We start from the raw sequence: 14,455 nt of genomic DNA, 5'->3' as shown, positions 1-14,455 counted from the left end.
GTTATTTATTCGGATGAGGAGCGGAAGTTTAACAAAGATATTACTGTTGGCCTCATTCACAGTGAATTGCTAAATCTTGCAGAGTACAATGTTCAAATGGCAAAACTTATTGATGGGGGCAGAAATAGTAAGTAAAATAGCTGTGTTGTATACTGAATCATTCATTAATACTACTAGAGTTGTTGTAACTTATCAAATTCTTAAAATATGCAGAGCCTGCAACTGAGTTTTCAATTTCCCTTCTCCAATCTTTGGTGATTGAAGAATCTAAAGTTATATCAGAACTTCATAATCTTGTTGACGCATTGGCAAAGGTTTGTGTAAAAGAAAAAAAAAATGTTCTTGTGTTTATTGTAAGTACATTCCATTGACCTGTTCTGTTACACAGCTCGCTGCAAAGCCTGGATCTCCTGAGTCGCTACAGCAGCTGGTTGAAATGGTAAAGAATCCTGCTTATATTCTTGGTGCGCCGTCTGCTATTAATGTAGGAAAAGAGGACAAAGCCAGAATATCTAAAGATAAAAAGGTCGGTGTAGATGTCTTCAGTATCTTTGTGTATTTATTTTCGGTGCTAACTAATACTTTGCTTTGGTTGTAACAGGCTTCTGTTCACTCTCCGGTGAGCAGGGAAGACTTTAGTAATGTGGAGTCTGTCGAACCAGATCCTGCTGGATTCCGTGAGCAGGTATCTTTAGACATTAATTATATTCGTAATCCTCACATTCTTAGATGGTAAGGATATTAAACAGAAATATTAGTTGCAATGAATATTTAAACAGAAGAATGCCTGTTTGCCTGTTTCTTTTTATTATTATTTTAATTTTTTCATTGGGGGAGTGGGAATCCTGTTGTCCTGTTGCTTTTTTCCTTGTACATAGTCTGTCACATTATTGCTTGATACATATTATTGGGAGACGGAGCACTTGAAAAGAGTGGACCTTTTTTTAGGTGGATAAAGGGGTGAGATCTTAGATAATTTATTAGAGTACAAAAGGAAATATTTCTAGGTACATACAAAGATTCTCTAAAATGGTTTGACTTCTGTGGATATCCTGTAGGTGTCTATGCTGTTTGCAGAGTGGTACCAGATTTGCGAACTTCCTGGTGCAAACGATGCAGCTTGTGCCCATTTTATCTTGCAGTTGCATCAAAATGGTCTGCTGAAGGGGGATGATATGACAGACCGGTTTTTCCGTGTCCTCACAGTGAGTTCTCAATTCCTAAATTGGTTTGCTTTCAGAATGATACTTAGTGCTATAAAGCATATTTTCTGTTACTCATTTTCAGGAGCTATCTGTTGCACATTGCCTATCTTCTGAGAGGACAATTCCAAGCTCACCGCAAGCACCTCAACAAGTGCAGAATCTCTCCTTCCTTGCTATTGATATTTATGCTAAACTTGTCTTCTTAATTTTGAAGGTAATTATTCCTTTGTATGTATGTTTTATGCTCTTTATGATTCCTGGACCTAATTTAACTATGGATTATCTGTTGGAGCAGGGATCAAGTAAACTATTTCTCTTGTCTAAGGTGAGTACAAATACAAAGTAGTTTTTCGTTTGATTGAATCTTGTTTTTATTGCTTATTCAATAATTCATGTCGCTGATTTTCTCAAAAAGAAATATTCATTTGGCTGATTGTTTGACACTTGGCAGATATTGGCAGTCACAGTGAGATTCATTCAAAAGGATGCAGAGGAGAAGAAAACATCTTTCAATCCAAGACCGTATTTTAGATTGTTTGTCAACTGGCTTCTAGACCTTGGTTCTTTGGATCCTGTGATTGATGGTGCTAACTTTCAGGTCTGGACTTCTGGGGTCCCTTGCTCCTTTGGTTTGTCATTTTTGCCTCTTTCACTAATGTTGGTTATCTATGTTGCAGATATTGACAGCATTTGCAAATGCATTTCATGCTTTGCAGCCCCTTAAGGTTCCTACGTTCAGGTTAGTGTCATAGTCATACTTCATACTATTCCGTCGTTGGTAGGAAATGAAACGAGTTGTTATAGGAAATTGTAGCTTGTACAGTTGTAGTGGTATGTTATATGTTCTTTTTGTTATGTGATTATGAACTGCTACCCTGTTACTAATTTTGACTGGACGACACTTTTGGAATTTGTTTAATGTTTATGTTGTTCTGTGATTATGAACTTCTAGGCTGATACTATTTTTGACTGGACGACACTTTTGGAATTTTATTTAATTGGGGATTGGCTTTGAGTTAAGTTTGGACTGTCCCTTGTAACTACTCCATGGGTGTTTCTTCTTGATCCATATTTTTGAAATCGCAAAACTTTGTTACTTACTCTTTGTCCCTCAATTTTGCCTCTTGCTTATCACTTTTTCTTTTCTCTCTCTTCTTTCCTCTGTTGCTTGTGTATTCACATTCTTGTGTGTAAACATTTTAGTTTAGTCTCGGTGTACATAAGTTAGATATGATGATATGTGAAAGAATAGACTTTGATCTTAATATTCCTTGGAACTGTGCATTCCGTTTCTGAGAAAATTCTTTATCAGCTTTGCATGGCTTGAGTTGGTGAGTCATAGGAGTTTCATGCCAAAAATGCTTGTTGGAAATGGTCAGAAGGGTTGGCCCTATGTCCAACGTTTGCTGGTACATTTGTTTCAATTTATGGAGCCATTTTTGAGGAATGCTGAACTTGGAGTTCCGGTCTGCCTCTTTTCTCTTCTGGATTTCATTGTTTGCAGCAGTATTTCTTTACGTGCTCTCTGTCTCAGAGTTTTCTGGTATTTTTATCCATGTAGGTTCATTTCATGTATAAAGGCACACTTAGGGTGCTTCTAGTGCTACTTCATGATTTTCCGGAGTTCCTTTGTGATTATCATTTTACTTTCTGTGATGTAATCCCTCCAAGCTGCATTCAAATGCGAAATATCATCCTCAGTGCATTTCCCCGTAATATGAGGCTACCAGATCCATCTACTCCCAACTTAAAGGTGGCTGATGATCTTGCATATTTATTTTGTATTTGTAACATTGTTACGTTATGAAAACTGATCTGGTGGGGACTGGTTTGTCCCCTGTATATATGCAGATTGATTTGCTTGCAGAAATCAGTCAGTCTCCACGTATTCTTTCCGAGGTTGATGCAGCTCTAAAAGCGAAGCAGATGAAAGCTGATGTGGATGAGTATCTCAAGGTACGCGGACTTTTTGGCCAGTAATCTTTTACTATTTCATTTGTTATCAGCTAATTTGTTTTGACGTTAAATAATCTTGTACTATTTCGCTCTGACTTTCTATTGTCTAACATATATTTTTTAAATTTTTATAAATTACACATTGGGTTCCCATCGTGGTTTTCTTCTTGTAATATTTTATCATGCTTAAACATTGTTTCAAAATACTTTACAGACAAGGCAACAGGGTTCTTCATTTCTGACTGAACTGAAGCAAAAGTTGCTCCTTTTACCAAGCGAAGCTGCCTCAGCTGGTACTCGTTACAATGTACCCCTGATCAACTCCCTTGTGCTTTATGTTGGGATGCAGGTACTTGTTCTTATGCTGGATTGTGCTACGAGATCCAACTGTTATAATGCTTTTTTGTTTAACATCAGTCCTTGTTATGTAGTATTGAAACTTACATGTAATCCAGCAGCCTCAATCGGGTGCTTATATTTTGGGTTGATTTTACAGGCTATCCAGCAGCTTCAGGCTAGAACACCTCATGCGCAATCTACCCAAACTGTTCCACTGACTGTCTATTTGGTGGGTGCTGCTTTGGATATTTTTCAGACTCTGATAGTGGACCTAGATACTGAAGGGCGCTACCTTTTCCTAAATGCGATCGCGAACCAACTGCGTTATCCAAACACCCATACCCATTACTTTTCTTTCATTGTTTTGTACTTGTTTGCTGAATCAAACCAGGTGAGACAACTTAGATGCTTCATATATGCTCTATCATAGTCGTCTGTTGTTTTTGTTGAAAAAATTATAGGGACGTCCCCGAATGCATGTTCTTAGATTGTTTTCATATCAATTACTATTGAGCTGCATCTTCTAACCGTAGAAGTTATTTCTTTTACTTCAGCATGAAATTATCCAGGAGCAAATCACAAGGGTATTGTTGGAACGTCTGATTGTCAACCGGCCTCATCCATGGGGTCTTCTAATTACCTTCATTGAGCTTATCAAGGTAACTTCCCGTCCTTCCAAAATGAAAGATCGAAAGAAACACGAACTTCGCAATCTGAAAAATTCGAAATTGCTGTTTTTAAAATTTTCAGAATCCGAGATACCAGTTCTGGAACCGAGCTTTCATCAGATGTGCGCCAGAGATTGAAAAACTCTTTGAATCTGTCTCAAGGTCTTGCGGGGGACCAAAACCAGTGGACGAAAGTATGGTCTCAGGTTGGGTATCGGAGAGCGCCCACTAATTATTTGTGTGGCCAAAAGACATGATTTGTATTTTTTGTGACACTAATCGGCAGCAAGTTGCATCTCCAGTCTTTTAGGTGTTCCAACTTCATTCCCCATGCTACTGTATGTATTTATTTTGTATTTTAGATCTCTTGTAATTAAATATTTACCTAAATTGTAAATTGTTTAATGCACTTATTTCAATCAAGGTTAAGTCTGACACTTGATAACCAAGTAACTTGGTTCGAGAAGCTCCTCCTGAGTACTCTCTTATATTCTTTTTGAGAATCGCAGTGATATATATGTTGCTTGGTGCGTGGCGTTCTTTTTCTCTTGGTCCGGGTTGAAATTCTCGGCAAGGTTTTTATTGAGGCTCTTGATTTGCACCATATCCTTACCTTTGTACGTTTTCAATCTTTCATCAATAAAGTCTTTCATCTCAAAAAAATAAAAAAAAGCTCGCCCCTTTCTTTCATTAATTGATAGCCATAGATCAACATCATGGATCAGAACTTAATTGGCTAAAAAGGAAAAAAATTCAGCACTTAATAACTTTCATAGCAAAGGTGGATTTAAACCATAGAACTTCCATGTGAAAACAACGAAGTTGTTAAGACTTTCAGATTATCTTAAAGACTGTCCATTGTGTTAGAGGGGCAAGAGTCGACTTGTCCTTGGACCCCGGCCTCGTTCAAAGAGTAGGTTATCCATGGGCAACGCCGCTTTCCTGGCCAAATGCAGCACCACCGGAAAAGCCAAGCACAAAATTAGATACATCACAGGTCCCCATGAACGGGGGTGGTGGAAAAGCAGAAGCCACAAAAGTGAAGCAACTGAGACTGAACCAAACCCCATCATGGCCGTGCGACACCAACAAATTGCAAGATCATATGTGCTGGTGCTGCTAGTAGCGGTGTCCCTGCTCGTAAATAGTAGCAGCAGCTCGAGTAAGGTAAAAGCAAAGCAATAAGCAAGAACGCTCGACATGGTGATCATCGTGAGTGTGGGGTTTGTTTGGAAGAGATCTTGTTGCGGATATCTCATTTGGACCAACGTCAGGATTGTCGAAATGGCAAACGCAAGAATGTTGTTACGGTGTGCGTGTCGGTGATTGGTCAGTGGTGCTGCAACGTTGACATAGAAGACCAGCTGCTGCTGATTATTGGAGAAATACGTGACATTATAAATTGCCATCCTCCTAGCGAATAGCTCTATATCAAGTGTATTTGGTGTTTCAGAATTGAGAGACCCGGCCATTCTAAAGCTCTATATGTAGTGTGAGTGGTGTTTCTGAATTGGCGAAAATGCCGCTTAATTTATACATTGCCATTCTAAAGGACAAAAGTGTACGGGAATTCAGAGAATTGTTTGAGAATTCAGAGTTGTTTCTGAATTGGCGAAAATGCCCCTTAATTTATAAATTGCCATTCTAAAAGAATTCAGAGTAGTTTCTGAATTGGCGAAAATGCCCCTTAATTTATACTAAAGGACAAAATATTTTGAGAATTCAAAGTAGTTTCTGAATTGGCGAAAACGCCGCTTAGGTTATACTAAAGGACAAAATTGTTTTGAGAATTCAGAGTTTGCAGTTGACTTGTGGGTTGGAATTAGCGAAAATGCCCACAGTCAAGAAAATACCCCTTGATTTCACCTTATTTGCAAGAAAGCCATCTGATACGTCGCTGGGTTGGAGGGTTATGAACAGATAGGTTTAGTTCATCCTCTATGTTATTTATTTGAGTCACTAACAAATGGGTTTATGTTGTCTGTGAAGAGGGAGAGAAAATATAACCATACCTGTGTCGTTGCTCTTCAAATTGGTGCATTATCAACGAATGGATCACGTCAGGTTGTGTTTTCAGTTTATAACCATAAATATTATCCATGTAATTTAAGCTTTGTTGTCAGATAGAAATTGATGTTTATAGCTGTAGGAAACGAAATATTGTTTTTGGTCATGTTGGGTGACCTCCTCTCCTCAAGATAATTAGAAAACTCTTTTGAACATGGCTCTTTTAATTTTTGTGTGTAAAGTTCCAATTTTCTTCTCATTTTCATGTAATGAATCATATTAATGAATCTTATTTTGTTCCTACCATAATTAACACGGTTTCTTTGATTACAATTCAGGTGTCAAACTTAGTGATGCTTCAAAAAAATTGGGGAAAAAGTTTGCTACCGGAGCCTCTGTTGTTAAGGTTATATTGTTTTGTCTGTATGCGATGATAAGAAATTTCCTCAACCAAACTTCACTGGAATTTTCTCCGTCATCCTATATATTGCAGCATTAATACATTTGATAAGAAATTTTCAGTTTCTGGTCACTTAAGATGGAAGGAAAATGGACACAATAAATTATCCACGGTCTTTATCATGCTAGCTGAGAATTGGAAAGTGCCTGAAGTTATTAGTTATTTAACTCTTCCTTTTTGTTTGAAATGCGGGTGGTGTTGGACAAATGGGATAAAAGAAATGGTTGTTGCCCTGTGTTTTACTTTGTTGGTTGGCAAGAAGCATATTCAATTGATTCAATTTATTCTTTTACTTTCTATGACAAAGCAATCCTTTGCAGTCCTTTGGTATCAAGGTGTTTTTTTTTTTTGTGAATCTGGCGCGCTATGTACAATTACATATGTGTGAGAGGCTTTTTAAATTAGACACACTAAGCGCTTCTTATGGATTTTATAATGTCAGATTCTCATTCGGTTGCTGTTTTAAATTTGGGCTTTCATTTGGTTGAGTGTCCTTCTCTCCTAAAGGTAACATTGTTTCTAATGCCTAATCAAATTTTGATTTCTTAGGTCATTACAATTTATGTAGTTTTGCAAAGAGAAATTGTTTACAAGCGCAAACAACTGCCAGATTTTATTTGAAGTGTGAATATGCCTTTAGAACCATATAATTATGGCGACGTTAAGGCTGCTCTCATTGATAGCAATTGGGATATTGGTCAGAACCCCTTTCTTCCCATTTTTGTTTATGCTAATATGAATCGGTTATGTGTGTGTATATATATTTTTTGAATCCTTATCAAAGTTGGTTTCTTTAATGAAATGCAGAGGCAGCTCAGAAGGAATTGAGGAGGAGAGGGAAGGTTTTGGCGTCGAAAAAGTCATCTCGGATGGCTGCTGAGGGCTTGCTGGCTCTAGCTCAGAATGAGAACAAGGCTGCTATTATTGAACTTAGCTGTGAGACTGACTTTGTTGCTCGATATCTTTCAATACTTTGTAAGTGTGACTGATATGATTCCTCCATATTTTTCAGTTCTATTTGATTAGTTGCTATTATAAGTATATGGTTGCGTACTTAATTTCAGTCCTTTTTTTCCCTTATTTCTTCTTCCTCTGCTTCGCTTTTGCTGCTTCTTCTTCCCCCTTTTGGTTCCCCCCTCTCTTGCTTTATTTCTTCTGATATTTTCTCTCTCTCTTGCTCCCTTCCAAATCCCACAACAGTCTTTGGAGTTGGAGGCTTTTGCTCTGTTGGGTTTTTTTCCAATAACTCAAAGGGCCGAAAGGTATTCCCTTCATATTATTCTCTCCCAATTTCTTTAGGGTTAATTTCAATTTTCTTATGCTATTTGCAGTGGTGCTTTTTAGGGTTTAACTATTTGATTTCACAGGTTCATTAGACACAGTAAATAGGTACATTTTAAATTTGTATTTCATAACTTGGTTGCTTGATTCTACTGCCACTGTTCATCAGCTTCTCCTACGAGACAGCAGGGGTATGCAGAGATCATAATAGATGGGGTTTTTAAATTTTTAATTTTTTTAAATATCTTTTACATAATGCTCTTAAATTTCAACATCTTATTTATAACAATGTTGCCAAAATGCATAAAAGAGCATCTTTTTATATATATATTTTTTAAACAGAGAATTTCAAGCTCTCTCTCGTTCTCCATGGTTGCTGACAGAAACAGATGCTAAAGGGAATCAGGACATCAAAACTTGATTGATAATCTGCAAATCCACAAGGTGGGTTGTTTCGAATTTTCAAATCTTATTAGTTTGAACTTTTGGTGTTTTGAGGAAATTTTTGTGACTATTTGGTTGTGAAATATAGGATTTTGGCAACATGGGTCGGTCCAAATCCGATTAGGGAGGGCTCTCTTATCAGAAGGGAGCTGTTTTTCTGTACATTTGAGAGAACCCAGAAGGTAGGATTTGATTATTGTGGACAAGTTAATATGCGTCGCAGCTGCTTTGGTGCTTTGGTTGCTGAGAGGAAAAGGAAATCTGGTTCTGGTTCTGGTTCTGGTTGATTTGGTCATGATCTTGATGGTACGGACATGGTTAAATGTTCCCACTTTCTGGTTTTGTTACCTCCGTACTGTGGTTTTTTTGTTCATGTGATTCTGTTGGATCATCATTGTTATTGTGATTGATTGATTGTTTTGTGTGTTGCATAGAGAATATGCTGGAAAATATCAAGGCTTTCTCCTACAATGAATTAAGATCCGTGACGGATAATTTTCATCCGAGTGATAAGATAGGTTGAGGCGGTTTTGGAACTGTATACGAGGTACTCAAGATTATGCATTTGTGTTTATTATTTATATAGGGAAGTTTGCACCAATTATAGAGAATTCATGATATCTGTGGTTCGAAAGATGTCGTTGTTTCATTTCCAAATTTGCTGCAATGACTAATGAGTTGGCAGCCTCAAAACATCAAGCATTGGGTTTCCGTTTTAAGAACACTTCAAGTTCTATCCTTATGTTTTTTAACACATAGATGCAATGTTTGGTCGGGTACAAAGTATAATAAAGCATTTATAAGAGGATGATTACCCTTTTTTTTTTTACATTTTTTAAGATCTTATAAATCTTTTCCTACATCTATGCATTTGTTTTTCTCAGTTCACAATTTAGCAGAATGAGAGTATATTTCTGTTTACTATTAGATGTGAATTCTAACCTTTATTCATACCTGCAGGCTAAGAATTGTGGTAAAAGAGTTTATTGTGGTTAGCTTAGAGGAAAATGTGAGATTAGCAATTTGAAGAGTACTTTCTCCTCATTTGTTTGCTTTAACATGTGTAAGTTGTAATTATTATTTTTCTCTTCATGGCGTACTTAAATTTGGAGATCAGCATATATTTGTTTTTGACATTTCTTATTAAATGTATTTGAAAACTAACTGAAGAAAGTATCCAATTTTTTAGCAATTAAAAAAAATCACCTCAATAATTACAGTTTTATTCTAATTTCTAAGCAAGGGGAAAAAACCTCTGAAGTTTCAATGAAGAGAGTCGGAAGTTCTGAATAGTATATTTGTGTAAATAGGATTGTAAATATGAATGTACATATATAAGTAAATAGAGATGTAAACATTGTTGTTAGTATGTCTAAACAGAATTGTAAACCCGCAGCAATGCGCGGGCTCTTTTGCTAGTATACCTCAAAATTGTTTCAGAATTTGCAGTGACTTGTGGGTTGTTTCCTAAGGTCTTATTGACCTTTTAATTCACCACTACAAAATCGTCACGAAACCCACTTTTTTTTGGATCAGGATCCTCTCCTGAGCTAAGGGTGAGGATCCTCCTGACCAAGCACATCGGGCCATTGAAATTTTATCCAATGGTTACAATTATTATAACTTTTAGAGGGGTCTTTGTTTGTAGCCGTTGGATAAAATTTCAAGGGCCCGATGTGCTTGGTCAGGAGGATCCTCACCCTTAGCTCAGGAGAGGATCCTGATCTTTTTTGTGTTTGGACACAAGACTAGCAGTTTTGGTCGGGTGCTTATATTTTGGGTTGATTTTACAGGCTATCCAGCAGCTTCAGGCCAATCTACCCAAACTGTTCCATTGACAGTCCATTTGGTGGGTGCTGGTTTGGATATTTTTCAGACTCTGATAGTGGACCTAGATACTGAAGGGCGCTACCTTTTCCTAAATGCGATCGCGAACCAACTGCGTTATCCAAACACGCATACCCATTACTTTTCCTTCATTGCTTTCTGCTTGTTTGCTGAATCAAACCAGGTGAGACAACTTAGATGCTTCATATTTGCTCTGTGATAGTCGTCGTTCTTTTTGTTGAAAAATTTATGGGGGATTGTTTTCATATCAATTACGATTGAGCTGCATCTTCTAACTGTTGACGTTATTTTTTACTTCAGCATGAAATTATCCAGGAGTAAATCACAAGGGTATTGTTGAAATTTTTTCAGAATCCGAGATACCATTTCTGGAACCGAGCTTTCATCAGATGTGCGCCGGAGATTGAAAAACTATTTGAATCTGTCTCAAGGTCTTGCGGGGGACCAAAACCAGTGGACGAAAGTATGGTCTCAGGTTGGGTGTCGGAGAGTGCCCACTAATTATTTGCATGGCCAAAAGACATGATATGTAATTTTTGTTACACTAATCAGCAGCTAATTGCATCTCCAGTGTTTTAGGTGTCCCAACTTCAATCGCCACGCAATTGTATGTATCTATCTTGTACTTTAGATGTTTTGTAATTAAATGTTTACCTAAATTGTAAATTGTTTAATGCACTTATTTCAATCTCTTTTCTCCAACTTGCCTCTTTCTTTCATTAATTGATGGTCATAGATCAGCGGCATAGATCAGAACTTAATTGACAAAAAAAAAAAAATCAGCGCTTAAAGTAACTTTCAGAGCAAAGCTGGGTTTACACCAAATAACTTCCATGTCAAAACAACGAAGTTGTTCGACGTTCTGATTATCCTAAAGACAAATCCATTGTGGTGAGGGGCCAAAGAGCGGGTTACGCATCGGCAGCACCGCTTTTCTGGCCAAATGCTGCACCACCGGAAAAGCCAAGCACAAAATTAGATACACCACAGGTCCCCAGGAACGGGGGTGGTGGAAAAGCAAAAGCCACAAAAGTGAAGCAATTGAGACTGAACCAAACATCATGGCCCGTGCGGCACAAACTAATTGCAAGATCATATGTGCTAGTACTACTAGTAGCGGTGTCCCTGCTCGTAAACAGTAGTAGCAGCTCGAGTAAGGTAAATGCAAAGCAATAATCGTGAGTGTGGGGTTTGTTTGGAACGATCCTGTTGCGGATATCTCATTTGGATCAACGTCAGGATTGTCGAAATGGCGAATGCTAGAATGTTGTTACGGTTAGCGTGACGGTGGTTGGTCAGTGATGCTGCAACGTTAACATTGACCAACAGCTACTGCTGATTGTTGTAGAAATACATGACATTATAAATTGCCATCTTCCAAGGCACCTAGCGAATACCTCTATATAAATTGTATTTGGTGTTTCAGATCTCAGAGCGAATATTGAGGATAAACCAGCTCTACTAGCCTCCGCTATAGAGAAGATGCTACTCCTTGGTTTACGACAAATAACTTTCCAGATTGGCACATTCTCATTGGCCTGCAGGACTAGAATCTTAACGTCGGAAAAGAAGGAGAAAGTAAGAGACTCTCATGTATAAAAGGAGACCATTCTCATACAATTAGGGGATAATGTCACTACTATACTGAAACTCATCATTAGAAGCTACTAATGATGATTATGCTTGAACCTATGTATTGTGTAAACTCTTTGCTATTAATGAAAACTCCTCTATTCCGTGGATGTAGCCAAACTTAGGGTGAATCAAGTACATCTTATGTTTGCTTCCTTATCTCTATCTCTTTACTTATTACTAGCTTCTCTGCACGCGCTCATGCGCATGCAAGAGACATATTTTATTGCATCATATTGTTCACAGCATATAATTCCACTTTTTATTGCATCATGTTAGGATTTTGACCTTGTTTTTGTGAGCAGTTATACGTTAGCTTTGTGTATGAAGTGAGGACATTTTTGGCATAACGGAATGATTTCACCTTTTTGTCCTTTTCGCATTATATACATAGACTATCATCAAGTGACCGGAGCAACCTCGCGAAGGTCACAAACTTGACACTTTACGTTGTTCCAAAGTCTCATTGATTTTGTGCATCAACAAATGTCATTTTTGAAAGGGCAAGATTCTTGCCTTGGCTGTAAGAAAGTTATCACTCTCTACACTGACTAGGCTTGCCAAACGGGTCGTGTCTGTCGTGTTTGTGTGGTTTTTGTGTAACACTTGTTATCTTAACGGGTCGTGTCGTGTTACATCCGTTATCTTAGCAGATCCTTAACAGGTTGGGTCACTTTACCTAACGGGTAAAGTGACCCAACCCGTTAAGAAAAATATTTTTTTTTCTTAAATTTGCACATACCACACATTGCCACATAAATATTACTTCAAAACATTAAAACACATTTGTCACTAGGTAACAGAGGGATATGGTGATCATGAATCCTGGAGGGAGGTGGATGGGGTGGTATCACAAAAAGCTCATTAAATTCTCCAAGAAGAGAATGTAATTCTTGCAGTTGCTTGGGAGTTACGTCACTGAAAGGTAACCCTTGAGTTTCCAGTGAACAGAGGAAGAATCCCAAAATAGAGTTGCAAATCTTCTTATCGAGATGTTGCAGGGCTACATCCTGGATTAGAGGCCTTGGAGATGGTGAATTTGTCAGTTTGTAATGCTTTGGGTGCCCTGTGAATTCCATAATCAGCTTTTGGAAATCCCATAAGGCCGGACTAATTGTAGAAAGCCATTGGACTCCAAGAACTAAATCACAACCACAAAGAGGTAAACAGATCAACAATGCAATCATACCCTCCCAAAGACAACGCATTAGATTTACAACAACCAGAACTTGGGACCTTCCCACCATCAGCAATCATCACTTCAAATGCTTTAGTGGGATGTACTTGTTGGCCCCATTGTTTAGCAACCTAGAATCTACAAAGTTGTGAGTGCTGCCAGAATCCGATGAGATCCTAACAGAATGACCATTCACAGAACCATGTGCTTTCATAGTTTGAGCAGTTGGGTGTGAAGTGGTGCCATAAAAGGCACACTAACTAAGTTGCATTTGTTTGAATTCAAGAGTGGCTTCAATAGTAGTCTCACCAACCTCATCTGGTTCAATGACATCCAACATCAATAATTGTTTTAACCCACAATTGTGGCCCTTAACCCATTTATCATTACAAAACCAACACTCTCCATTCTCCCTTTTCAACTGAATTTCAGCAGGTGAAAGTTTCTTAATAGGGTAATTATGTAGCCTAGGAACATAAGGTGTAGTCACTGTGGTGTTTGGCAACTGAATTTTTGGCAGTGTAGGGTTTGCTGGTTTGTAGGATCCCCCCTTAAGTTCCTGAAATTTGAAGTCTAATTGAATATCTGTAGCAATAACTTCACAAAAAGTTTTGGGTTTCAGTAGTTTCACATCAAATTTCAATTCTCGCTTAAGACCACCAACGAAACAACTCTTCAATAAAATATGACCAACTTCACTGGTATGATTAGCAAGTTTTCTAAACTCAGTAATATACTCACGAAGAGTACCTGTTTGGGGAAGTTTGAAGAGTGCTTTAACACCATCTTCAAACTCAGAGAGCCCGAATTCTCTGCACAATGCTCGAGTGAAGTCCTCGCAGCATGAGACTATTGAAGGATCTCACCATCTGGATGCGAGGAGACCACGCCGATCGTGGGGAATGAGCTCCAGTTGAGCTGTGAGGGCTACGGGGCGCCTGGATCTGATCGATTTCACGAGAAACTTGGTTATCGGCGTGGTGCTAAGCCGATGAAGCATCGCTCCCTCTACGAACACTTTGCTCCCGCCAGAATTGCTCGAAATACATTGGTATTCGAGTTTCGAAGGCATGGTCGATAGCTTCGGCGAAGAGAGTGGGAAGATTAGCAGGGGTGGATTCAATGGCAGACATGCGAGATTCCATAACGGAGATGCGAGTGTTTGGATTGGGTCAAGGCATAAAACGGAAGGGATACCAAGATGGTGGGAGATACCAGTAATAGGACTCAGCCGAGGATCGGTTCAACCTTGACCGATGATTGTGATGGCTATGGCGGTGCAAGGAGGAAGACAATGAACAGTAAAAGGAAAAATACTTTTCTATTTCTCCTGAGCTAATGAAGAGGATTCTTCTCATCAATCATCCTGGACCGGTCGATTTTTATCTAATAGCTACAATCATTATAACTTTAAAGTTACCTCCCTTTTTGTAACCAT

At 38.3% G+C, this 14,455-nt stretch overlaps 1 protein-coding gene and 2 long non-coding RNA genes across 7 annotated transcripts in view; 2 read left to right on the top strand and 1 right to left on the bottom strand.

The window, feature by feature from the left end:
- The window catches only part of LOC103940468 (CCR4-NOT transcription complex subunit 1), a 42,941-nt gene that overhangs the window by 14,052 nt on the left and 14,434 nt on the right, over positions 1 to 14,455 (top strand). For 2 of the 5 annotated variants that reach the window (XM_048566832.1, XM_048566831.1), the window contains exons 36-50: positions 1 to 127; positions 214 to 314; positions 389 to 526; positions 602 to 685; positions 1,059 to 1,205; positions 1,288 to 1,530; positions 1,657 to 1,803; positions 1,883 to 1,944; positions 2,518 to 2,671; positions 2,767 to 2,958; positions 3,057 to 3,161; positions 3,376 to 3,510; positions 3,658 to 3,891; positions 4,055 to 4,159; positions 4,251 to 4,617. In XM_048566832.1, coding sequence (XP_048422789.1) covers positions 1 to 127; positions 214 to 314; positions 389 to 526; positions 602 to 685; positions 1,059 to 1,205; positions 1,288 to 1,530; positions 1,657 to 1,803; positions 1,883 to 1,944; positions 2,518 to 2,671; positions 2,767 to 2,958; positions 3,057 to 3,161; positions 3,376 to 3,510; positions 3,658 to 3,891; positions 4,055 to 4,159; positions 4,251 to 4,400 — 2,124 coding nt within the window. In that variant the 3' untranslated portion in view covers positions 4,401 to 4,617. Of the gene's footprint in view, positions 128 to 213; positions 315 to 388; positions 527 to 601; positions 686 to 1,058; positions 1,206 to 1,287; positions 1,531 to 1,656; positions 1,804 to 1,882; positions 1,945 to 2,517; positions 2,672 to 2,766; positions 2,959 to 3,056; positions 3,162 to 3,375; positions 3,511 to 3,657; positions 3,892 to 4,054; positions 4,160 to 4,250; positions 4,618 to 10,508; positions 10,911 to 14,455 lie in introns of those variants that run through there. The other 3 variants (XM_009350583.3, XM_048566833.1, XM_048566834.1) reach the window with 3 other exon arrangements.
- Positions 6,097 to 9,529, top strand: LOC103940469. The gene is made up of 9 exons (XR_007251757.1): positions 6,097 to 6,232; positions 6,514 to 6,581; positions 7,185 to 7,332; positions 7,443 to 7,610; positions 7,836 to 7,897; positions 8,259 to 8,360; positions 8,449 to 8,666; positions 8,795 to 8,907; positions 9,321 to 9,529. It is a non-coding gene; the product is annotated as an uncharacterized LOC103940469 (long non-coding RNA).
- Positions 12,589 to 14,357, bottom strand: LOC125469473. The gene is made up of 2 exons (XR_007251758.1): positions 13,768 to 14,357; positions 12,589 to 12,981 (listed from the first exon to the last, which is right to left on the bottom strand). It is a non-coding gene; the product is annotated as an uncharacterized LOC125469473 (long non-coding RNA).

This window comes from the organism of the source record quoted next, unplaced genomic scaffold (genome assembly GCF_019419815.1).
Source record: "Pyrus x bretschneideri cultivar Hongxiangsu unplaced genomic scaffold, Pyrus_bretschneideri_v1 Contig43, whole genome shotgun sequence".
Classification (NCBI taxonomy): domain Eukaryota; kingdom Viridiplantae; phylum Streptophyta; class Magnoliopsida; order Rosales; family Rosaceae; genus Pyrus; species Pyrus x bretschneideri.
Note: the sequence above shows the minus strand (reverse complement) of the source record. Positions and strands in the feature narration are given on the sequence as shown.